Below are 18422 nucleotides of genomic sequence, written 5' to 3'. Positions count from 1 at the left end.
GTGCTTTTACACGCGCATAAAATGACCCTCGCGCGCAGATTAAACCCCCGCGAGCGTCTCTGCGCCCGCGAGCGGCTCTGCGCTCGCTCGCGAGAGAGACAGCCCTCTTGCTTGCTCGCGGGAGTGTCAGCCTCGCGGAGTCTGTCTACGCGCGCGTGAAAAGTTTCTGGCACTTTGGGGCGGAGCCACTGGACTTTGATTGACAGCTGCCAGGAAACCCGGGGTTGCCAGGTTTGATAAATGCCTGAACTGCCAAGAGCCGAGCAGTGACGGCAGCAAAATCAGTTGGACGAGATTGAATGGTAAAGTTGTCCATAAAAAACTATTATATTCGTAAAGTGTACAGCTAATATATATATATATATATATATATATATATATATGATTCTGTTTTCTTCAAGGTTGTGTCTTCCTGGTCGAATGTACTTATTGTAAGTCGCTTTGGATACAAGCGTCAGCTAAATGCAATGTAATGTAATATACATTAATTTGATATAAAACAATATATTTTTCAGTGGGCTGTGTCCGTCGAAAACTGCTAGCTACTGTCTGCTGTACGCACCTATATTTTGCTGCCGTCACTGCTCGGCTCTTGGTAGTTCAGGCATTTATTAAACCTGGCAACCCCGGGTTTCCTGGCAGCTGTCAATCAAAGTCCAGTGGCTCCTCCCCAAAATGCCAGAAACTTTTCACGCGCGCGTAGACAGACTCCGCGAGGCTGACACTCCCGCGAGCAAGCAAGAGGGCTGTCTCTCTCGCGAGCGAGCGCAGAGCCGCTCGCGGGCGCAGAGCCGCTCGCGGGGGTTTAATTTGCGCGCGAGGGTCATTTTATGCGCGTGTAAAAGCACATTTTCCGCTCGTGAGTAGCTTGTTTTACGCGCGAGAATATTGACCCAAATCTGACTCCATAGCTACGGCTGAGCTGCTTAGCTAAACGTTATGCGGGTATCATTTAATTGTCGCGGGCTGCGCCTGGGCAACAGCGCTGCTGATAGGATCCGACGTGTAGTGGTGGACAACTTGCTACAAAAATGTGACATTTTATGCTTGCAAGAAACTTTCTTACCAAAGCAGGACTTGGGAAACTTGAACTCTCTTAATGACAATTTTCACGGGGCTGGTGAGTCCACTACGGACCTATCTCTGGGAATAGTGAGAGGAAGGATAGCAGGGGGCGTGGCTATCCTGTGGCACAAAAAGCTGGACACTGTCATTAATGTCATCAGGCTTGAAGTTGACTGGTGTATTGCTGTACAGATCAAAATGAATAACAAGGAGTTTAGCATTCTCAATGTATATACACCATATGAGTCACAGCATAATGAAGATGAATACCTGAACAGACTTGCTTTTATACATTCTTTTATTGCTGATAATCATTCCACCAGTGTTTTTGTAGTGGGTGATATGAATGCTGACATATCAGACAAAAGGTCCTTGTTTGCTAAGCATATGCTACAGTTTTGTGATGATAACAATCTTATATTATCAAGCCAAATACTTCTGCCTACAGATAGCTATTCATATATAAGCGAGGCCTGGCATACAACTTCATGGCTTGACCATTGCATAAGCACTGCTAATGCCCATGACACTGTAAGATCAATCGAGATTGTGTATGAGGCATCAATGTCAGATCACATTCCTTTTATAATGTCACTAGATTATGATAGTCTCCCTGAGATGTCTCAGGAGGTTAAAAATGCCTGTACCACTAAAGTGGATTGGTCCAAGCTCACAAATGAGGATAGGCTATTGTACTATGGGAGAACTGATGTCCTATTGAGTGATGTATATCTACCCAAAGTGGCAACTCTGTGTGTTAATGTGGGTTGTAATGAAAACTCTCACCGTGAAGACCTCTGTAACATGTATGATTGTATTGTGGGAGCTGTATGGGAGGCCAGTAGACCGTGCTGTACCTACTCTAGGAAGAGACACAATGTCAAGCCAGGGTGGAATAAACATGTGGCTGATCAATACGCTGAAGCCAAGAATGCTTTTGGGGCCTGGGTCCAGGCAGGTATGCCCAGAGAGGGGCCTGTCCTGGATCTCAAAAAGCGTACAAATGCTAGATATAAATATGCAGTTCGTTATGTCAACAAACACACAGAAACATTGAGAGCAGACTCTATGGCTGAAAAGCTCCTTCATAATGATGTGACTGGCTTCTGGAAGGAGGTGAGAGCTCTGAACAGGGCCAGTACGTCATTACCGTGTACCATAGAGGGAGTATCTGGAGCCGATAACATAGCTGAGTTGTGGAGGCAACATTACTCTAATATACTTAATTGTGTTAAAAGTGACCCCTACAAAGTTGGTAATGTTGTGAAGAGTGACACAGTGGGAATCACAGCTAAAGAGGTTTATCGAGCAATTTCACAGCTAGCTGATAATAAAGCATGCGGCTCTGACCGAATCACTGCAGAGCACCTTAAACTGGCAAGCCCGAAGGTTGCAGTTCTTCTTGCCATTTGTTTTACCGGCCTCATGACTCATGGTATGTTGCCAGACTCCATGTTGACTGTTACTTTGGTCCCTGTCATTAAGGACAAAGCGGGCAAGGTAGGGAGCTTGGATAACTATAGACCAATTGCTCTAGCCAGTGTGTTATCCAAAGTCCTGGAAAGAATTGTGTTAGATAGACTATGTTCCTATTTATGTACCTCAGATAACCAGTTTGGCTTCAAGGCTAAGCATGGTACTGAGCTATGCATCTATGCTTTGAAAGAAATGGTAGAAACATATAGAAGACAGAATTCCACTGTTCTGATTGGTTTCATTGATGCCTCTAAGGCTTTTGACCGAGTTAACCACCATAAACTGTTTTTAAAATTGAGACAAAGGGGTGTGCCTAACAGTATAATTAAGATCCTGGCTTATTGGTATGCCAACCAGAGCATGCGGATCAAATGGGGGAATGCAGTCTCGGCGCCATTTGGTGTTGGTAATGGAGTCCGCCAGGGGGGGCTCCTCTCACCATGCCTTTTTAATATCTATATGAATGATCTATCAGATGATTTAAGTGTCTGTAAAACAGGGTGTGTGATTGGTAATGTGATTGTAAACCATCTTATGTATGCCGATGATCTGGCTATTGTTTCTCCTAGCAGTGCTGGTTTTCAACAGTTGCTAAATGTTTGTTCTGATTACGGAGTCAAATTTGATGTTAAATACAATGCTAAGAAGAGCGCTGTAATGATCTGCAGAGCAAAAGGGGATAAGAACCTTTGTTTTCCAACATTCTACCTGTCAGGGCAGGTGCTGTCTGTTTGCTGTAACACTAAGTATCTGCTGTATGTTTGCTGTAACACTAAGTATCTGGGACACATCATCACAGATGAAATGGCTGATGATGAGGACATGTATAGACAGCGGCGTGTCTTATACAAGCCAACATGTTGGCTAGAAAATTCTCTTGGTGTTCAGATAAGGTTAAGGTGAACCTCTTTAGAGCTTATTGCACTCCTCTCTATACTGCCCCCTTGTGGGTCTATAAGAAGGCGAGCCTCAAGAAGCTCCAGGTTGCATATAATGACTGTTTGCGTATACTGCTTGAAAAACCAAGGTGGTGCAGTGCAAGTGAAATGTTCTGTAACGCACGAGTCAACACGTTCCATGCTCTTTTGAGAAATCGAATGTACAAATTCATCTGTCGATTGAATGTTTCTCATAACTCTGTCATTATGCTGCTGTCAAATCCGTGTTTCAGTGCTGTACGATACCAGTCACCTCTGTGGAAACATTGGTATAACTGCCTTTTTTAATTTATATTTGAGTGTTGTATGTTTTTGTAATAATGGACCAAGAGTCTCTTTAAATAAAGATGATTGATTCAGTTGCCGGAAGCTCACATTTTTGCAACGGCTTGTTTCCTCGCAAAATAGAAAATTATTATAAAGTGGCATGTATTTATCACCTCAGTGTGAATAAATAGTTTCAGTTCATGAGTCAGTGGATCCGGTGAGTGTGAAGAGGTTAATAAGGTTCACTGCTCTAACAGCACACTATTTAAGTGCCTTTGTGGCTAATTGTGCATAGAAATAGACTCCCGCTTTTATATCTGTTCATGCTGCTGATATTGAATTTGAATTGCTACATGAATTCTCCTAATCTTTACTGCCATCAAAAACACATACGGAGAAAAATGCAAGCAGGCCAAGCTGACCAATCACATTGTCTGTGGTTGCTATGTGGTATCTCCCCAGCCCTCATGTGTAGTTACATTTATGAGGGAGGGTTACATGAGCTCTGGTGGAGCATCCTGATATATCCTCTGCATATCCTCTCCTCTATCAATCTGGCTTTAGCCACTGTCTCTTTGCCCGGTCGGTTAAAGAAAACCTCAGAAAATATTTCTGTTCCCACATATTTTGGCAAACAGAGGAGCTGTGTTTTAAGGGAGGAATGCTTTTGCAACTAGAATTACATTCTGCTTACATCTTGAACATAGTCTTTTATAGAATCTTACATGCACTGCATGTAAAACCGCTCTTAAAAAAGAATAATCTAGATGCTTCAGTAATGAACAATTACAGGCCCATATCAAACCTCCCATTTCTAGGTAAAATTATTGAAAAAGTTGTTTTTCAAGAGTTGAGTAATTTCTTGCATTTAAATAGCTGTTTGGATGTGTTCCAGTCAGGCTTTCGTCCAAACCACAGCACTGAGACTGCTCTTCTAAAGGTCTTAAATGACATCCACTTAAACACAGACAGTGGCAGAACTTCAGTGTTAGTACTGTATTATTAGATCTCAGTGCTGCGTTTGACACTGTTGACCACAGCATATTACTAGACCGACTGGAAAACTGGGTGGGACTTTCGGAAACAGTTCTAAATTGGTTTGAATCCTACTTAAAGGACAGAAACAACTTTGTTTCTATAGGTAAATACAAATCTGAGTTGACAAATATGACATGTGGGGTTCCTCAAGGCTCCATCTTGGGGCCTCTTCTCTTTAACATCTACATGCTACCACTGGCTCAGATAATGAAGAACAACAAAATAAGTTACCATAGCTATGCAGATGACACACACATTTACGTAACAATTTCACCAGGAGACTATGCTCCAATTCAAACACTGAGTAAGTGCATTGAACAAATCAATGACTGGATGTGTCAGAACTTTCTCCAATTAAACAAAGATAAAACTGAGGTAATGGTTTTTGGAGCCAAGTCAGAACGTATAAAAGTTAGCGCTGAGCTTCAGTCTGCAATGTTCAAAACAACAGATAAAGCCAGAAATCTAGGTGTAGTCATGGACTCTGACCTGAGTTTCAACAGTCACATTAAAACAGTTACTAAATCAGCCTACTATCACCTAAAGAATATATCTAGGATTAAAAGACTAATGTCACAGCAGGATTTGGAAAAACTTGTCCATGCTTTTATCTTCAGTAGACTCGACTACTGCAATGGTGTCTTCACAGGTCTCACTAACAAATCTATTAGGAAGCTTCAGCTGATTCAGAACGCCACTGCTCGAGTCCTCACTAACACTAAGAAAGTGGATCACATCACTCCTGTTCTGAAGTCTTTACACTGGCTTCCTGTGTGTCAAAGAATAGATTTCAAAATACTGCTGCTGGTTTATAAAGCACTGAATGGTTTAGGCCCAAAATACATTTCTGACCTCCTGCTAAATTATGAACCATCCAGATCTCTCAGGTCTTCAGGGACTGGTCAGCTTTCTGTCCCCAGAGTCAGAACTAAACATGGAGAAGCAGCGTTCAGTTATTATGCTCCAAATATCTGGAACAAACTCCCAGAAACCTGCAGGTCCGCTGCAACTCTGACTACTTTTAAATCCAGGCTGAAGACTTTTCTTTTTGTCGCTGCTTTTAATTGAACTATTCATATCTTAGACTGCACTGTAACTTTTATCCATGTACTTTTTTTCTTTTAATGTTTATTTTATTAGCTTTTCTTTTTAATGACTGATTTTAAATGCCATTTTCTTAATGTCTTTCATTTTTTGTAAAGCACTTTGAATTGCCTTGTGTTGAAAAGTGCTATATAAATAAACTTGCCTTGCCTTGCCTTGCCTTGCACACCCACAATTGGCAGGGCCAACACTTTTCATCCCACAATACTCAGTTGGTTTGCACAGTAATGTCATCCATGCATTCTGCATATATTACAGTCTTTCCACATCTCACAGATTGCAGACACCGTCTTTTGTCGGATATGGTTGTGGAAAACATGTCAGTGAGTCTTCCTTCACTTTGTTCAAACCCCGGTGCCACTTTGTCCTGCTTCTTTGTTGTAAGTTAAAAGAACAGACACAAGGGCCTATCACCGAACCCAATCTGTCAAGCCATCCAAAACATGAAGTTTGTGAAGTATGCAAAAGAACACGGAAAACCTGCCTCTAGCTCGACTGCTGCTGGTGCGTTTTGTTTCATCCTACCTGTCTCAAAGTATAGCACACCCGTCTCCAAAGCCTTCACTGTGGCAGCGTCACAGTTGGAGCTGAAGTTTTTGTGAGCCGCTTATGTGATCAACAGATAGATGCAGCATGTGTGATATGCTAATGTATGCTGCAACCTTTATTAGGCTGAGCTGTGCTGCGTGTCTCGCTTTATCAGAACATTGGATGTAACTGCGCATGGAAAATCATTATGTACAGGGTTGTATTTATACATGGAAACAGTAATGACAGAAATGAAACAACAAGCAGCTGGCGTCGAGTTTTTCGTGTGCAGTTAATGCTGCAGCCTCCCCAAGGCTTTCTCACCCGCACCAAAAATAAATTGCTAAATCTGACTACATTTTGAAAGATTCAAAAATAGTTATGAAAACTTGTGTTGCTCTGTCTCATTTACCCTCGTATGACAGGAGCTTAATCAATTTGCCAAAAGTGTTCCATGCTGCAATCCTATTAGCTCAACCCAAAGACAGTGAGCTCTTCTGCTGTGAAATGCTTTTTGTTAGGGACTTTTGTACGCTAGTTTATACTGTGTTCACATCAAAGTATCATTACTCTATCTGTAATCCTATCCCCCTCACACATTCATTTGTATTACAGAGACTGGGTGTCAGCACATACTTTGATCCCCTTACATTTTCTGAATCCAAACTGAATTATTCAGTCTTGCACTTTTTGACATTTGAGATTTATGGCCCACGTGGGTTTTTGGGCAAGGAATACAGTTCGATATCCTTCAGCCGGCATGAAGATGAATCCAAATATCACTGTTTGCCTTCATTGCTGCTCCAGTATTGATTATTTAATGCTGTAAACCTTGACTAATGTCCTCACCCAACATGTTAGAAAGCTCTGGTCCTCTGCAGCTGCAGTTTTGCTCCAGACATTCACTATCTCTCTTTGTTGTGCCTCCCGCTTCATTTTCGCAGCACTTCCAACATCTGAGGACTTTTTCTCTCATTCTGTGTGGCTAAAGACCTGAGCAAAAATGGCCTCTCTCTCTCTCTCTCTCTCTCTCTCTCTCTCTCTCTCTCTCTCTCTCTCTCTATCTCTCCGCGCTCTCTCTCTCTCTCTCTCCTCTCTCTCTCTCTCTCTCTCTCTCTCTCTCTTCTCTCTCTCTCTCTCTCTCTCTCTCTGCCTCCACTCCAGAGCCTGGGCAGGCCAGATAAGGCCAAAATTGCTGGTGTCTTGCTTTAGTCATGTACTCCTGCCCCTGCTTTCTTCATTACAAGTGCCTTCCCCTCAATCTGCAGCTTGTCTCTATCTCTGGTAACTTAGCCGATTATTTTTGTACACAGCCAGAGATCAGTATATCAGTATCTCGGAGACACGTATCTCTAAAGTCCATGCGCATGCTGCATTTGAAGCAACAAGAGGTTTTCGGCCCACTTTTAGCCTGGGTGGTGTATTAGAGAGTGACACAGTGCAAAGGAGAACAGAAGGAACAGGATACAATTAAGACACATTACCACTCCTCCCCAGCACTCTCTGCTACGTGTCACCAAGGTGACATTGCTCAGGGCACTCTAGTTTTTATTTTTTCAGGTATTGAGGCTCAGGCCTTGATTTGGTACCATTAATCTTTTTAGAAGCTGTGATGTCGGCATTAAAAACTTTTTATTTTATCCATTACATGACTCAAATTAGCCTTTAATCAAACAAATGATTTCTCTCTGTAATGATTATTTGAAAGGAATCAATTAAAGAAACTGAGAGTATTCAGGAAGTTGGCCTTGGGACAGCGTAGTGATGAAATATCAGTTTATTTATACAGGAGGATGTGAATATAGCAGAGCAGCAGCAATATCCTCTCCTTGCTCAAATATTTCTGTAATGATCGACTCTGCTAGCTTTCTATTTTCCGCTTGATTTTCTGAGAGAAAATGGCTTTCCTCTTTGATCCATGTCCCTACACTCATATTCACTATCATTTTCTTTTATACACATCTTTATTATGGATATGTTCAATATCGACATTATTTCTCAGCAAATTCTGTCTCGGAGTGTAACTGTGTATGAGTGTTTAGAGTTGTTGTTCAATCTGTGATATGAAGTTATATTAGATGTGCGTTGGAGTGATCTTGGAGCAAAAGAGACAACAGATTCTCAGACTCTGAAAGCCTTTCCTCTCAATGCCAAGCAAAACAGGGATTTTCTCTTAGACCGTCTTCTATCCAAAACTCAGATCCGCCTCCACACTTTCATCTATACCAATCAATAGGCAGACAAATATTGGATGTTTGATCCATTCAGCTGCCATACTTTGTAATTTGACTTCCAGCCTGTCCAGAAAAAACAAGACTGACAAAGTATCTCGCACAACAACAGTATCTCCATCTTACTTAGGAAAAAGTGTTGTTGGAGGGACCCCACTATGCTCATTTTCAGGTTTTATAATTGTATTTTTTCTTACTGTATACAGTCTGTGCTGCAGCACCTCTTTTCACCCTCTGTCTGAAACCAGAGCCCAGTCTGCTCCGATTGGTTAGCTAGCCGGCTCTGTTGTGATTGGTCAACTGTTTAGAGATGTCCCACTTCTATCACCTACTATTTGTTAGAGCATTAGCCAGTGGAAGCGCGAATGTGACATAGTGATGTAACTATGTCGCAGACGTAAACAAAGGGGGGGGGGGGAGAGAAACTTCCTCTGAAGGGATTTTAGCCTTTACAGACTATTTACATGCACAAAAACCTACAGGAAAGGGACAATCCCAAAAAGAACAACACGGCTCCTTTAAAGTTATATGGATTTGGACCAAGCTTCAAATCAGAACAGAGTGAAATAATATTGAAAACAATATGTATACATACATTGAACGACTGCAAAGCCATTTAGGTTTGAACACAGCAGGAGTCTCTCTCTTTTGCCAGGGGCGCCGGATAGTCCGGAGCCAAATTCCCATCAGTGCGCTCTCCAGTTGAGGCGTCACAAGCTTCATCCTCGCCACAATCATCAGCAGTAATGTCTCATGACCAAGTGTCCTTGAGGGAAGAAAACTGAACCTTAATCTCCTCACTCACTCTAAGTTGAGAGCGGTAGAAGTAGTGTGTGTGATAAATATAAAAGTGAAGGAGTGTACAGTCCATACGAAGTGTGTGTGGGGTGATCATGGGGGGTGGGTGATGATTGATTAGTGTTTTAATCCATTCCCTCATGCTGTGTTATAGCCTATGGTGAGACTTGTGTGTGAAGTAAACTGTCGTGATGGAAGTGTAAATAGAAAAGACCTTAGGAGTATATGTTTTTCCTTTTTATAAAATGCTGTATGTCAGCCAAACTCATAGACTGCTGCAACAGACACACTGCTTTATAGGCTCTTGGGTATCACATATTAGAAACGTCTTTGACTTTCTAGAGAATGTGTATGAGCTATTACAAAAGCAGACACTCAAATTATAGTCAGATGACATAGCATATTTGTAGTCTCTGGTGCAAGGCTGATGCGTTCAGGTCCCTTGGAGTTTTCATCACAGCGTGTGTTTCATTCAGTGAGCAGACACATGGATCACAGTTCAATTAAAGTCCCAAGGTCGTGCGTTTGATGGCGTCACGCATAAAGCCGTCCCCCGGACCTATTTGTCTTTGTTAGAGGCTCATGTGTAATGCTCTGGGATACAAAAGACGGATTGGTCAGATCGTCCTGTCAAGAGTCTCGCCAGACCGTGCCTTCATTTAAATTCGCCCTTCAATCAATTAAATCAATGAAAGGAAACTAATCAGGGAAGGGACACGCAGCGCAGCCGCACGCACGGTTTCACATACATCGAGGGTTACGATGGCTTACGGGATAAGGCCGCTGGAGAGCGATATTATGTGGCCATTCAGTGGTGTCATATATTCACTAATTAGGGCAGAGGCTGTGTGGATTCAAACAAGTTGTTGGATGTGAATAATTAAGAGCTCCCAGCATGCACTTCTTCCCTTTGATGTGTGTTTTCCCCTTTGAAGAAAGTCCCACTATGTCAGATCACCACCGCACCCCACCCACCCAACAAAAAAAAGCCAGTTATATCTGCCTCTTGTTAAAATATTTATCTGCCGTGAGTCACCAAATTCGGTGAGTCCTCAGTGAAATTATGTATGTGCCCTTATTAGGAGAAGTACACTGCATAGGCGGTATTTATATTTACCACCTCTCTCTGGCTCTGGGAGAAAGCAAGTTAAAAGAACATTATTTTACATAAAATCTACTTCAGCTTTGGGGTTTTCAGGGACCCACTGAAGCGGGTCTGTACTAAAGCAGGAAGTGTAAGGGTGTGGCCGCTGGATTGATTGTTAATAGACTGCCTTTGTGCTGCCTTCATTCCCTGACCAGTGTATTTAAAACACATCGTGTCTGGTCTTCACTCAAAAAACATTAACAAAACTCTTTTAGACCTTCATTTCTTAACTTTTAAAAAACACATTAGTGTCTTGAAGGCTTTATTTATTTATACTCGACTGATGGATAAAGGATCTACAACACAAATAAAAAGTCATACTGTATTTGTTAATAATACAATAATATTGAAGTTGAGTAAAAGTGATAATGAAAGTGTACTGAAACACCATTTTTGTATTTATAAAATAACTTTGAATGCACTTAATATATTGTATATGTGTGTACAGTAAATAGTAGTATTTATAGTAGTATAACTTATAATGAATATACTTTCTAATTGGTTTATGAAATGGCATTAAGAAGGCCACTGGACAAACTAAGTGAAATATGTGTCTTAATATCATCTTGCATATTAAGTTAAATACGGCAAACAAATTTCATGGAAATTAATCCCAAAGTAAATTAAAGAAGTTAAATTAACTCAGATTCAAAGATGAATGGTATTAATTAAAACGTGCGTTTGTTTCCTGTCTTTTATTAAAGAGAATTATGTCAAATATGTATCCAAGTTAATTACAAAGTATTTCAATATAAAGCTAGAACTACGAGGTGGATGGCATAGTTCAATATAAAGAGTGGGAGCAGAGGAAAAGGAATAGTTACAGCTCATAACATCTTAATAACAACTTGTCTTTTCATGTGTCTGTTTGTGTACAGATCAAACACAGAAAGTTAATTACTGTAGGTGGGCAGAGTTTTCTCATGTAGCTTGCGGTAAAATGTCAAGGTATTTCTTTAATATTCTATGTTGAATGTGTGTATTTCTTCTTACATTTTTGCCAGGTGTGTCTTGAAAAGAAGTTGCCACCAGTGTCAAACATCGACATGCTTCCACTCAACCTGCAAATCACTGGCTTTGTTTCACAGGTATCCTTTACAAAGGCAGTGGGGAGAATCAGTTCATCTCGCTCCAGCCCCCGGTGATCTCCACCGTCATGGGGAACGGGCGGCGCCGGAGCATCTCGTGCCCCAGCTGTAACGGACAGGCCATGGGAAACAAGCTGCTGGCGCCCGTGGCTCTGGCGTGGGGCATCGATGGAAGTCTGTACGTCGGAGACTTCAACTACATCCGACGTATCTACCCATCGGGAAATGTCACAAGTATCATGGAGCTCAGGTAAGGCCTCATTAATCAGAGCGGGTTTGGGACTATTACCTGTTGACACTTTACCTATGTATTATGAAGAAATGGGTTTAACATCAAGATGAAAAGACAAAAGCTGACGCTTAATTTGAGGGTTTTCTGTTATAGTTATAACATTATAGTGATTTTATACGTGTTATATTGCCTTTTTTCCCCACTGTGTTCAACATACTGTAGCTGACCCCTAGAAATGTTCAAATATGGACAGTTGAAAGTTTCTGGTCCCACTTTACCTTTTTACATTAAGCCTCATGTGCTGAGCGGAAACTAAAATGGCATGGTGGATAGACTTTCAGTCATACACATCTCCCCTCTACCCATTGAAATCCTTTCTATATCCGTCTCCATAATTAGAAAAGACATCCTGTCTTCAGCGTGTAATTTGGATGATTTACGCCCTTATGCCAAGTTGGCTTCTCTCAGCAATGACTCTGATTCGACCAGTTGGCTTATTTAAAAGTGGCAGATGTTGATTAAATGTACATTGAGAAACATACATGACAAACATGCCTTACAAATATGTAGGCCACCACACTATTGATGGTTTTTTGTACATAAACTAGATTGTAAATTAGCATCCAGATTGCAACTAACAAAAATGAAAATCTAAAATGGAAGTCTAAGAGGTAAACTGATGGAAAATCATCCCTTAGTTCCTCGAAAACCTGCCGATGTATATGTGCAGCGATCAGCCACTACAGAGCCGTTCTCATGGGAGGATGTGTGTAGCGCTACGAATGGGAAGCATAGTGCTGCTGTAAACAATGCATGTTCAGCAACCCTGCCCTAGATACATAATAATTTAACCCTTAGATGCACGAGTGACTGGACCCTAAACTCTTCCATAAGTGGGTCTAAAAGGACCCGTATTAGAATAATGTGTTTTTATGCCATCTTTGTCATTTTGGTTAAGAAAAATCACTTGTATAATATTTAGTATTATATTTTGGTTCACACTAGAATTATTTCATATTTAATTTTTCACAATTTATAATTTTAGACATTTTCTTTACATTTTGTAATATTGTCCCAAAGATCTCCGCTATTCTAAGACCCTCACAGTATTCCAGTCCCTTTTCAAAACTCATCTCTTCTCCTCTTGTCGACTCATAGCCACCCCCCCCAATCAATCCATGCCGGTTGATCAAGTTTGATAGTCCTATACCCCCCACCCTAACCTTCCCTTACAGTCTATTGTAAAGCAATTTTGAGTCCTTAAAAAGCCCTATAAAAATATTATGTATTATTATTATTATACTGACAGGTATCAGATCTTGCCATGTAAAATAATCTTCCTGAGAGGTGTCACTTGTGATGTAGTCTGTGTGGTCTACATTGAATGTATTCCTGACAGCAACAGGTGATACGAATCAAAGGTTCCCAGAGGATCACATAGAAAATGCATGCGGGTCATTTTTGACCCACTTATGAAAGCTTGGGGTAGTAATACAAAAACTACAATTTCTTAAAATGTCAATTTAAAATGTGAATGGCATGATATCCAAAACATGTTTTTTGAGGAATAGCTGGAATACGAAATGATACAAAAATGTAATTACAAAGATACTTCAAGAAAACCACCTCACCGGGTCAAAAAAGACCCACTTATGCACCTAAGGGTTAATACATGTGTCTCTAAGCAACTCTTTTACTCTGTTTACAAGGAGAAAACACAAAACACTACTACAGTCTGAAGGAAACTTGTTGCGTTAGCCAAATTAAATTCACTCTGACAAAAAAACACAGAGGACAATTTTTCTTTATTTCCGATGGCAGTAGGAGAGCAGATTTAAACCAGTGCAGAAGAAAAAGCCACATTTTCTTCAATGCATAAAGAATATTTGCTTATTATTATTTGATACCAGTCTCTTTTAAACATTTAAAGACCAGAAGCGGTGTCAGTTTTGGTATGGTGGTGCATGCTTGTTGAATAAAAGTCCAAATATTACATATGGTTCTCCCTGAACCTCTTTCAAATGCTGTTAGCGTAACGTCTGTATTTAGATTATGGCTTCAGTGGCCAATGTGACGAGTGGAAGAATCAATATTCCAATATGAGCAGCCAAATTGAGAAAAGCAGTGGTAATGCAGGATGGGCCTTTATGAATATAGGGGTACCTATTTTCCTCTCTTGAAACTCCCTCGCCTCTCCACTTTCTGCCAAATGGATTGTCATTGCCTGCGACTTTTTTCTAATGGCTGTGTCGATCCTTCAAGGGGATACTGTGACTTTCTGAGATTCAGCTCTTTTTTTTCATCAGTAGACACTGTGAGGAAAAAATGCAAACCTTTTAAGGCCTATAAGTCATTTATGTGACAAGTAAAAATGTCTTGATTTGGCAAATAATAACCTCAAATGAGATGTAAAAGTATCCTTTTAATAATAACCAATTACATTGTCTTGATTCTTCCTCTTCTTGTCCTGCTCCCTCTGTACCCTGTCATAGAAATAAAGACTTTAGACACAGGTAGGTGTTTTATCTTAGTGCATGCTGCTTTAGTATTCTTCAAACATCACCATCTGTATCATCCTCTTTATAAGAACATGGATAACTCTCTCTTTTACAGTCGCCTTTAGCACCAGTGATTACCATGTGTAATTATAACAAAGCAATTAAGCTTGATTACATCTAAACAACAGGAAGAGCGTGGCGTTGGGAATTGTGTGATATGACTAAATTGTACAGATAGCAACCCTTTACATATTTAAAGTATTTATATATATACATATGACAAAAATAGTTCATATACAATCAACAGCTTGTCTGATGCAATCCAAAATAATATCTCTGCAATAAACAGTAGCATTGTGGATCACTTTATTACATTAACTGTGATTATTTTTTGCAGATGCTCTTATCCAGAGGGTCTTACACAACTGCTTTGTATTCATGGTTAAGACAACAGCCTCAGATCAAGTGAACATGCACATTGGTGGCAATTAGGTGGTCCCGGTGATTAACATGAGCGTGGGGCCAGAGGTGCACGCAGTGAACTGGAGTCACTCTGCCTAGCTGGCTGCCATGGCAGGTAGTCTCTGATGTGTCATATGTCTTATGAACATGTGACTTTGTTATGAATTTCAAATCAAAACTCAAATGCCTGCAGCAGTTTTCATTTCAATCTGCTCTGATCACATGCAGTCAAGTTTTGTGTAGTCTTTGTAATATCTACCTGACCACCAGAGAAGATGAATACATCTGATTGCATCACAGTACAACATGACTCATCAGTGACCAGAATAACTTGTTTTTCGCTTTGCTCCAGCCTCCAGTCATTTGCATAACTCTGATAATGTAGGACAGATGAACACAATTTCCCAGGTCATGACTAAAATCCCAAAGTTCCCTCTCTCACAATACCAGCCCGAAAAATGTTCCTCTGTGAGGCAACCTATCGCTACCATTAGGGCTGCTCAATTAGTCGTATTTGAATCGCAATTACGATTATGGCTTGCAACGATTACGAAAACAACGTAATCAAAATAAAACGATTATTTTGTTATTATTATTATTCATTTGTTTTATACATTTTATTTTTAATTAATCTTTTCAGTTGAATTGTACTTAAAGTAATCAACTGTAATCAACTGTTAAAAAACATACTGTTAAAAAATGTTTTCTCCAATAAATTTATGTTTTCAAAGTAAATGGATAATCGTTTTTAATAATCGTGATATCAATTATTGACCCGAATAATCGAGATTATAATTGTTGCCATAATCGAGCAGCCCTACAGTAGCTACCATACATTAATCTAAACATCAGAAGCTTCACAAAGGAGATATTTATTGCAAGGCTGTTATAGTGGACCACATAACGTCATCCAGGTGTTTTATTTATCGTGTCGTGTTGACTGTAAAAGAAAGGGTTACTAATGTACATCTCTCTGAATTCTTAATCAGAACTTCATGGCCACCACGTATTTGGGGCATTTACTTTGACTCATAATAGCTGTCAAGTTTTTATGACCCCATCTTCATCATTTTATATTTTCATTGCCACATTTATTTTGCCATTGGATTTGACCACTTCCCAAGCCAACCGGTATTGACTGAAGTACCATTAAGCTGGAGTACAACGAGAACAGCCATGTTTACGACTGCACTGTAAAGCCGGCTACTTTTCATGTTAACTGCCTCTGCTTTTAGCTCTTTAATGACACTTAAGCACCTGCTCTGTATCAACTCTGACTTAATAGAAAAGGTTAATGCAGTAGTTTTCCGTGTTGTTCATTTGTTTACAAATGTCTCACTGAAAAACAATAATTGCAAGGATTTCTTTTGAACCCCAAACACCATTCACTCGTGTGTTTTAAAATCTTTTGATTCCTAATCCTTGACACATTTGCTCTTTCAAGAATCCATTATGAGACGGTAAAACGAATGCAAATGAGCAGAAACAGAAGCGGTTACATTAGTTGTTGCTCTTTGTAAATGTAAGGAAGTAATTTCTGTAATTTCCAAAGGCTTTTGAGTGATAAAATAATCAAATATCTTGCACACAAGCTTTATTTCTGTGTTTATTAACTGGTCCTGTTAAATTAGTTTGACTTCCATCTTTTCAAACTTCTCTATCTCACATTCTGTCTTTTATATATTTTGTATTCACAAAGGCTTTTAGTCTTTCTTTCTGCAGTGAACATTATTCAGAGTGTTTCATTAAAACTAGACATTAATTTCCTCTTCAGTTCATTATCCACATGCATGATAATGTTGCTATTAATTTTAAGTTGATAATAATGGTTATGCATTTAGCACCAAAACGACTAAAGTTACATGTAATTAGCTTTTTATGGTGTATTTAAGGAAATATATGTAATAGCTAGTACATAATATATTCGTTTTTTTAATGCAGTTTAATATTCTGATGAAAGTTTTCATATTACATTACCGGTATATGTACAACAATGTATGCTAGTCTGCAGGACTTTCAAAACCCCCTTAAACGTTCTGCGAGCTTATTCCAAAGTGTATATCTATCTACACACTTCCAAAAATCCAGTGAAGACAATGTTAGCGCCCTGGGATTGTATAATGGAATCAATAAAAGTTTAATTCAGAGGAAAATCAGGCTACGTTTCATCAAATGGGGTTTACGGGTTGTTTCAAGTGTCTTACGGAGAGTATGGATTGAGATCACATTTAGGGTAAATTGAAAGAATTTTAGATGCATTGTAAGAAAAGAGCCTTAAAGTGAGAAGTCTGGCACAGTATGTTGTTGATAACTGAGGTATTGTTTTGAATGCAGTAACAACCCGGCACACCGCTATTACCTGGCAACGGATCCAGTCAGTGGCCAGCTCTTCGTGTCGGACACAAACTCCCGGAGGATCTACAGACCCAAAATCTTAAGTGGGACCAAGGAACTGCAGGCGAATGCAGAGGTGGTGGCAGGAACAGGAGAGCACTGTCTGCCCTTTGATGAGAACCACTGTGGAGATGGAGGAAAAGCTCCAGAGGCCTTCCTCACCGGACCAAAAGGTACCATTTAAAACTAATGAAGACGTTGAACTCAAATGGAGGGGGTGGGCCACAGTGATGGGCTTCTCAATCAGCAATGGCAACTGCACAATTTGGATTGATGTGAGCCATTGGGGACTGTGCCAAGCCTGGGCCAACTGATTGATTTTAATGGATGATTTTTAATTGTGGGTTATGTGTTGAGGTAGAAGTAAGCAGAAGGCCTTGTGAATTATTGCTGCCTGTGAAGAAGTTAGTGTTGTTTTAACCTCCAGAATTATAATGCATCATTCATTTTAGCATATTCTTGTACTGTAAATATCCTTTAAAGTTTACTCTTGAAGGTTATTAACTCTAACAGCTTCTGTGAAAGTAGAGCCTTCTCCAGTCCTTTAAAGCTTAAAATAACAGCTATTCACATGTATTACCCGCTGTGCACAACCTGTCGTCCACATTCACATGGACATTTGTGCCATTTATGCTTGGATTGCTCACTTTTCCATAATTTCTTCTGGATGAAAGGCCGAGATGAATTGTTTTTGCGCTAGTTGTTGCCCGCTCTGAATGCCAACTGCAATAGCTCGGCTTCGGCTGGGTGATAGAGTCTTGAGTGAAGGCAATCTGAGAGCAACTCTAATGATGGAGTGGGTGGAAGCCGAGACCATAGAAGAAACAGCAGATGGCTACTTTTTCCTTTTTTTCTCCTCTCAGACATTTGGTGAACTTTACTCAAATGTGACACTTTTCATCTGTCTGCGAATCTCAGACTGTCAAATAGCCGGCTCCCAAGGATTCACCGTGGGCTCCCTCAACTCGTAAATGTTTTAGCAGAAAGCAATCTTGTGCAGACCTAGCCACAGGTCAAACCAAACCACTCACCTTCCATATAAGCTTTTAAAGACTTCATTGAAAAATAAATCATACTCGTGGGGTAAAACTTGAAGTTACTCACGCCATTTAAAATCCTCTGGAAGCTACAGAGCAATCTTTACAATGTGTTTCTG

At 40.2% G+C, this 18422-nt stretch overlaps 1 protein-coding gene across 8 annotated transcripts in view; it reads left to right on the top strand.

Moving 5' to 3' along the window:
• The window catches only part of si:dkey-237h12.3 (teneurin-3), a 161536-nt gene that overhangs the window by 127387 nt on the left and 15727 nt on the right, over positions 1-18422 (top strand). For 6 of the 8 annotated variants that reach the window (XM_034227608.1, XM_034227613.1, XM_034227609.1 and 3 more), the window contains 3 exons: positions 11681-11930; positions 14405-14425; positions 17207-17439. In XM_034227608.1, the coding sequence (XP_034083499.1) occupies positions 11681-11930; positions 14405-14425; positions 17207-17439 (504 nt within the window). The remainder of the gene's footprint in view (positions 1-11680; positions 11931-14404; positions 14426-17206; positions 17440-18422) is intronic. The other 2 variants (XM_034227612.1, XM_034227610.1) reach the window with 1 other exon arrangement.

The sequence above is a fragment of the Gymnodraco acuticeps genome, unplaced genomic scaffold, assembly GCF_902827175.1.
Source record: "Gymnodraco acuticeps unplaced genomic scaffold, fGymAcu1.1, whole genome shotgun sequence".
Taxonomy (NCBI): Eukaryota; Metazoa; Chordata; class Actinopteri; order Perciformes; family Bathydraconidae; genus Gymnodraco; species Gymnodraco acuticeps.
The sequence above is the reverse complement of the archived record's forward strand: the minus strand, read 5'-3'. Positions and strand labels throughout refer to the sequence as shown.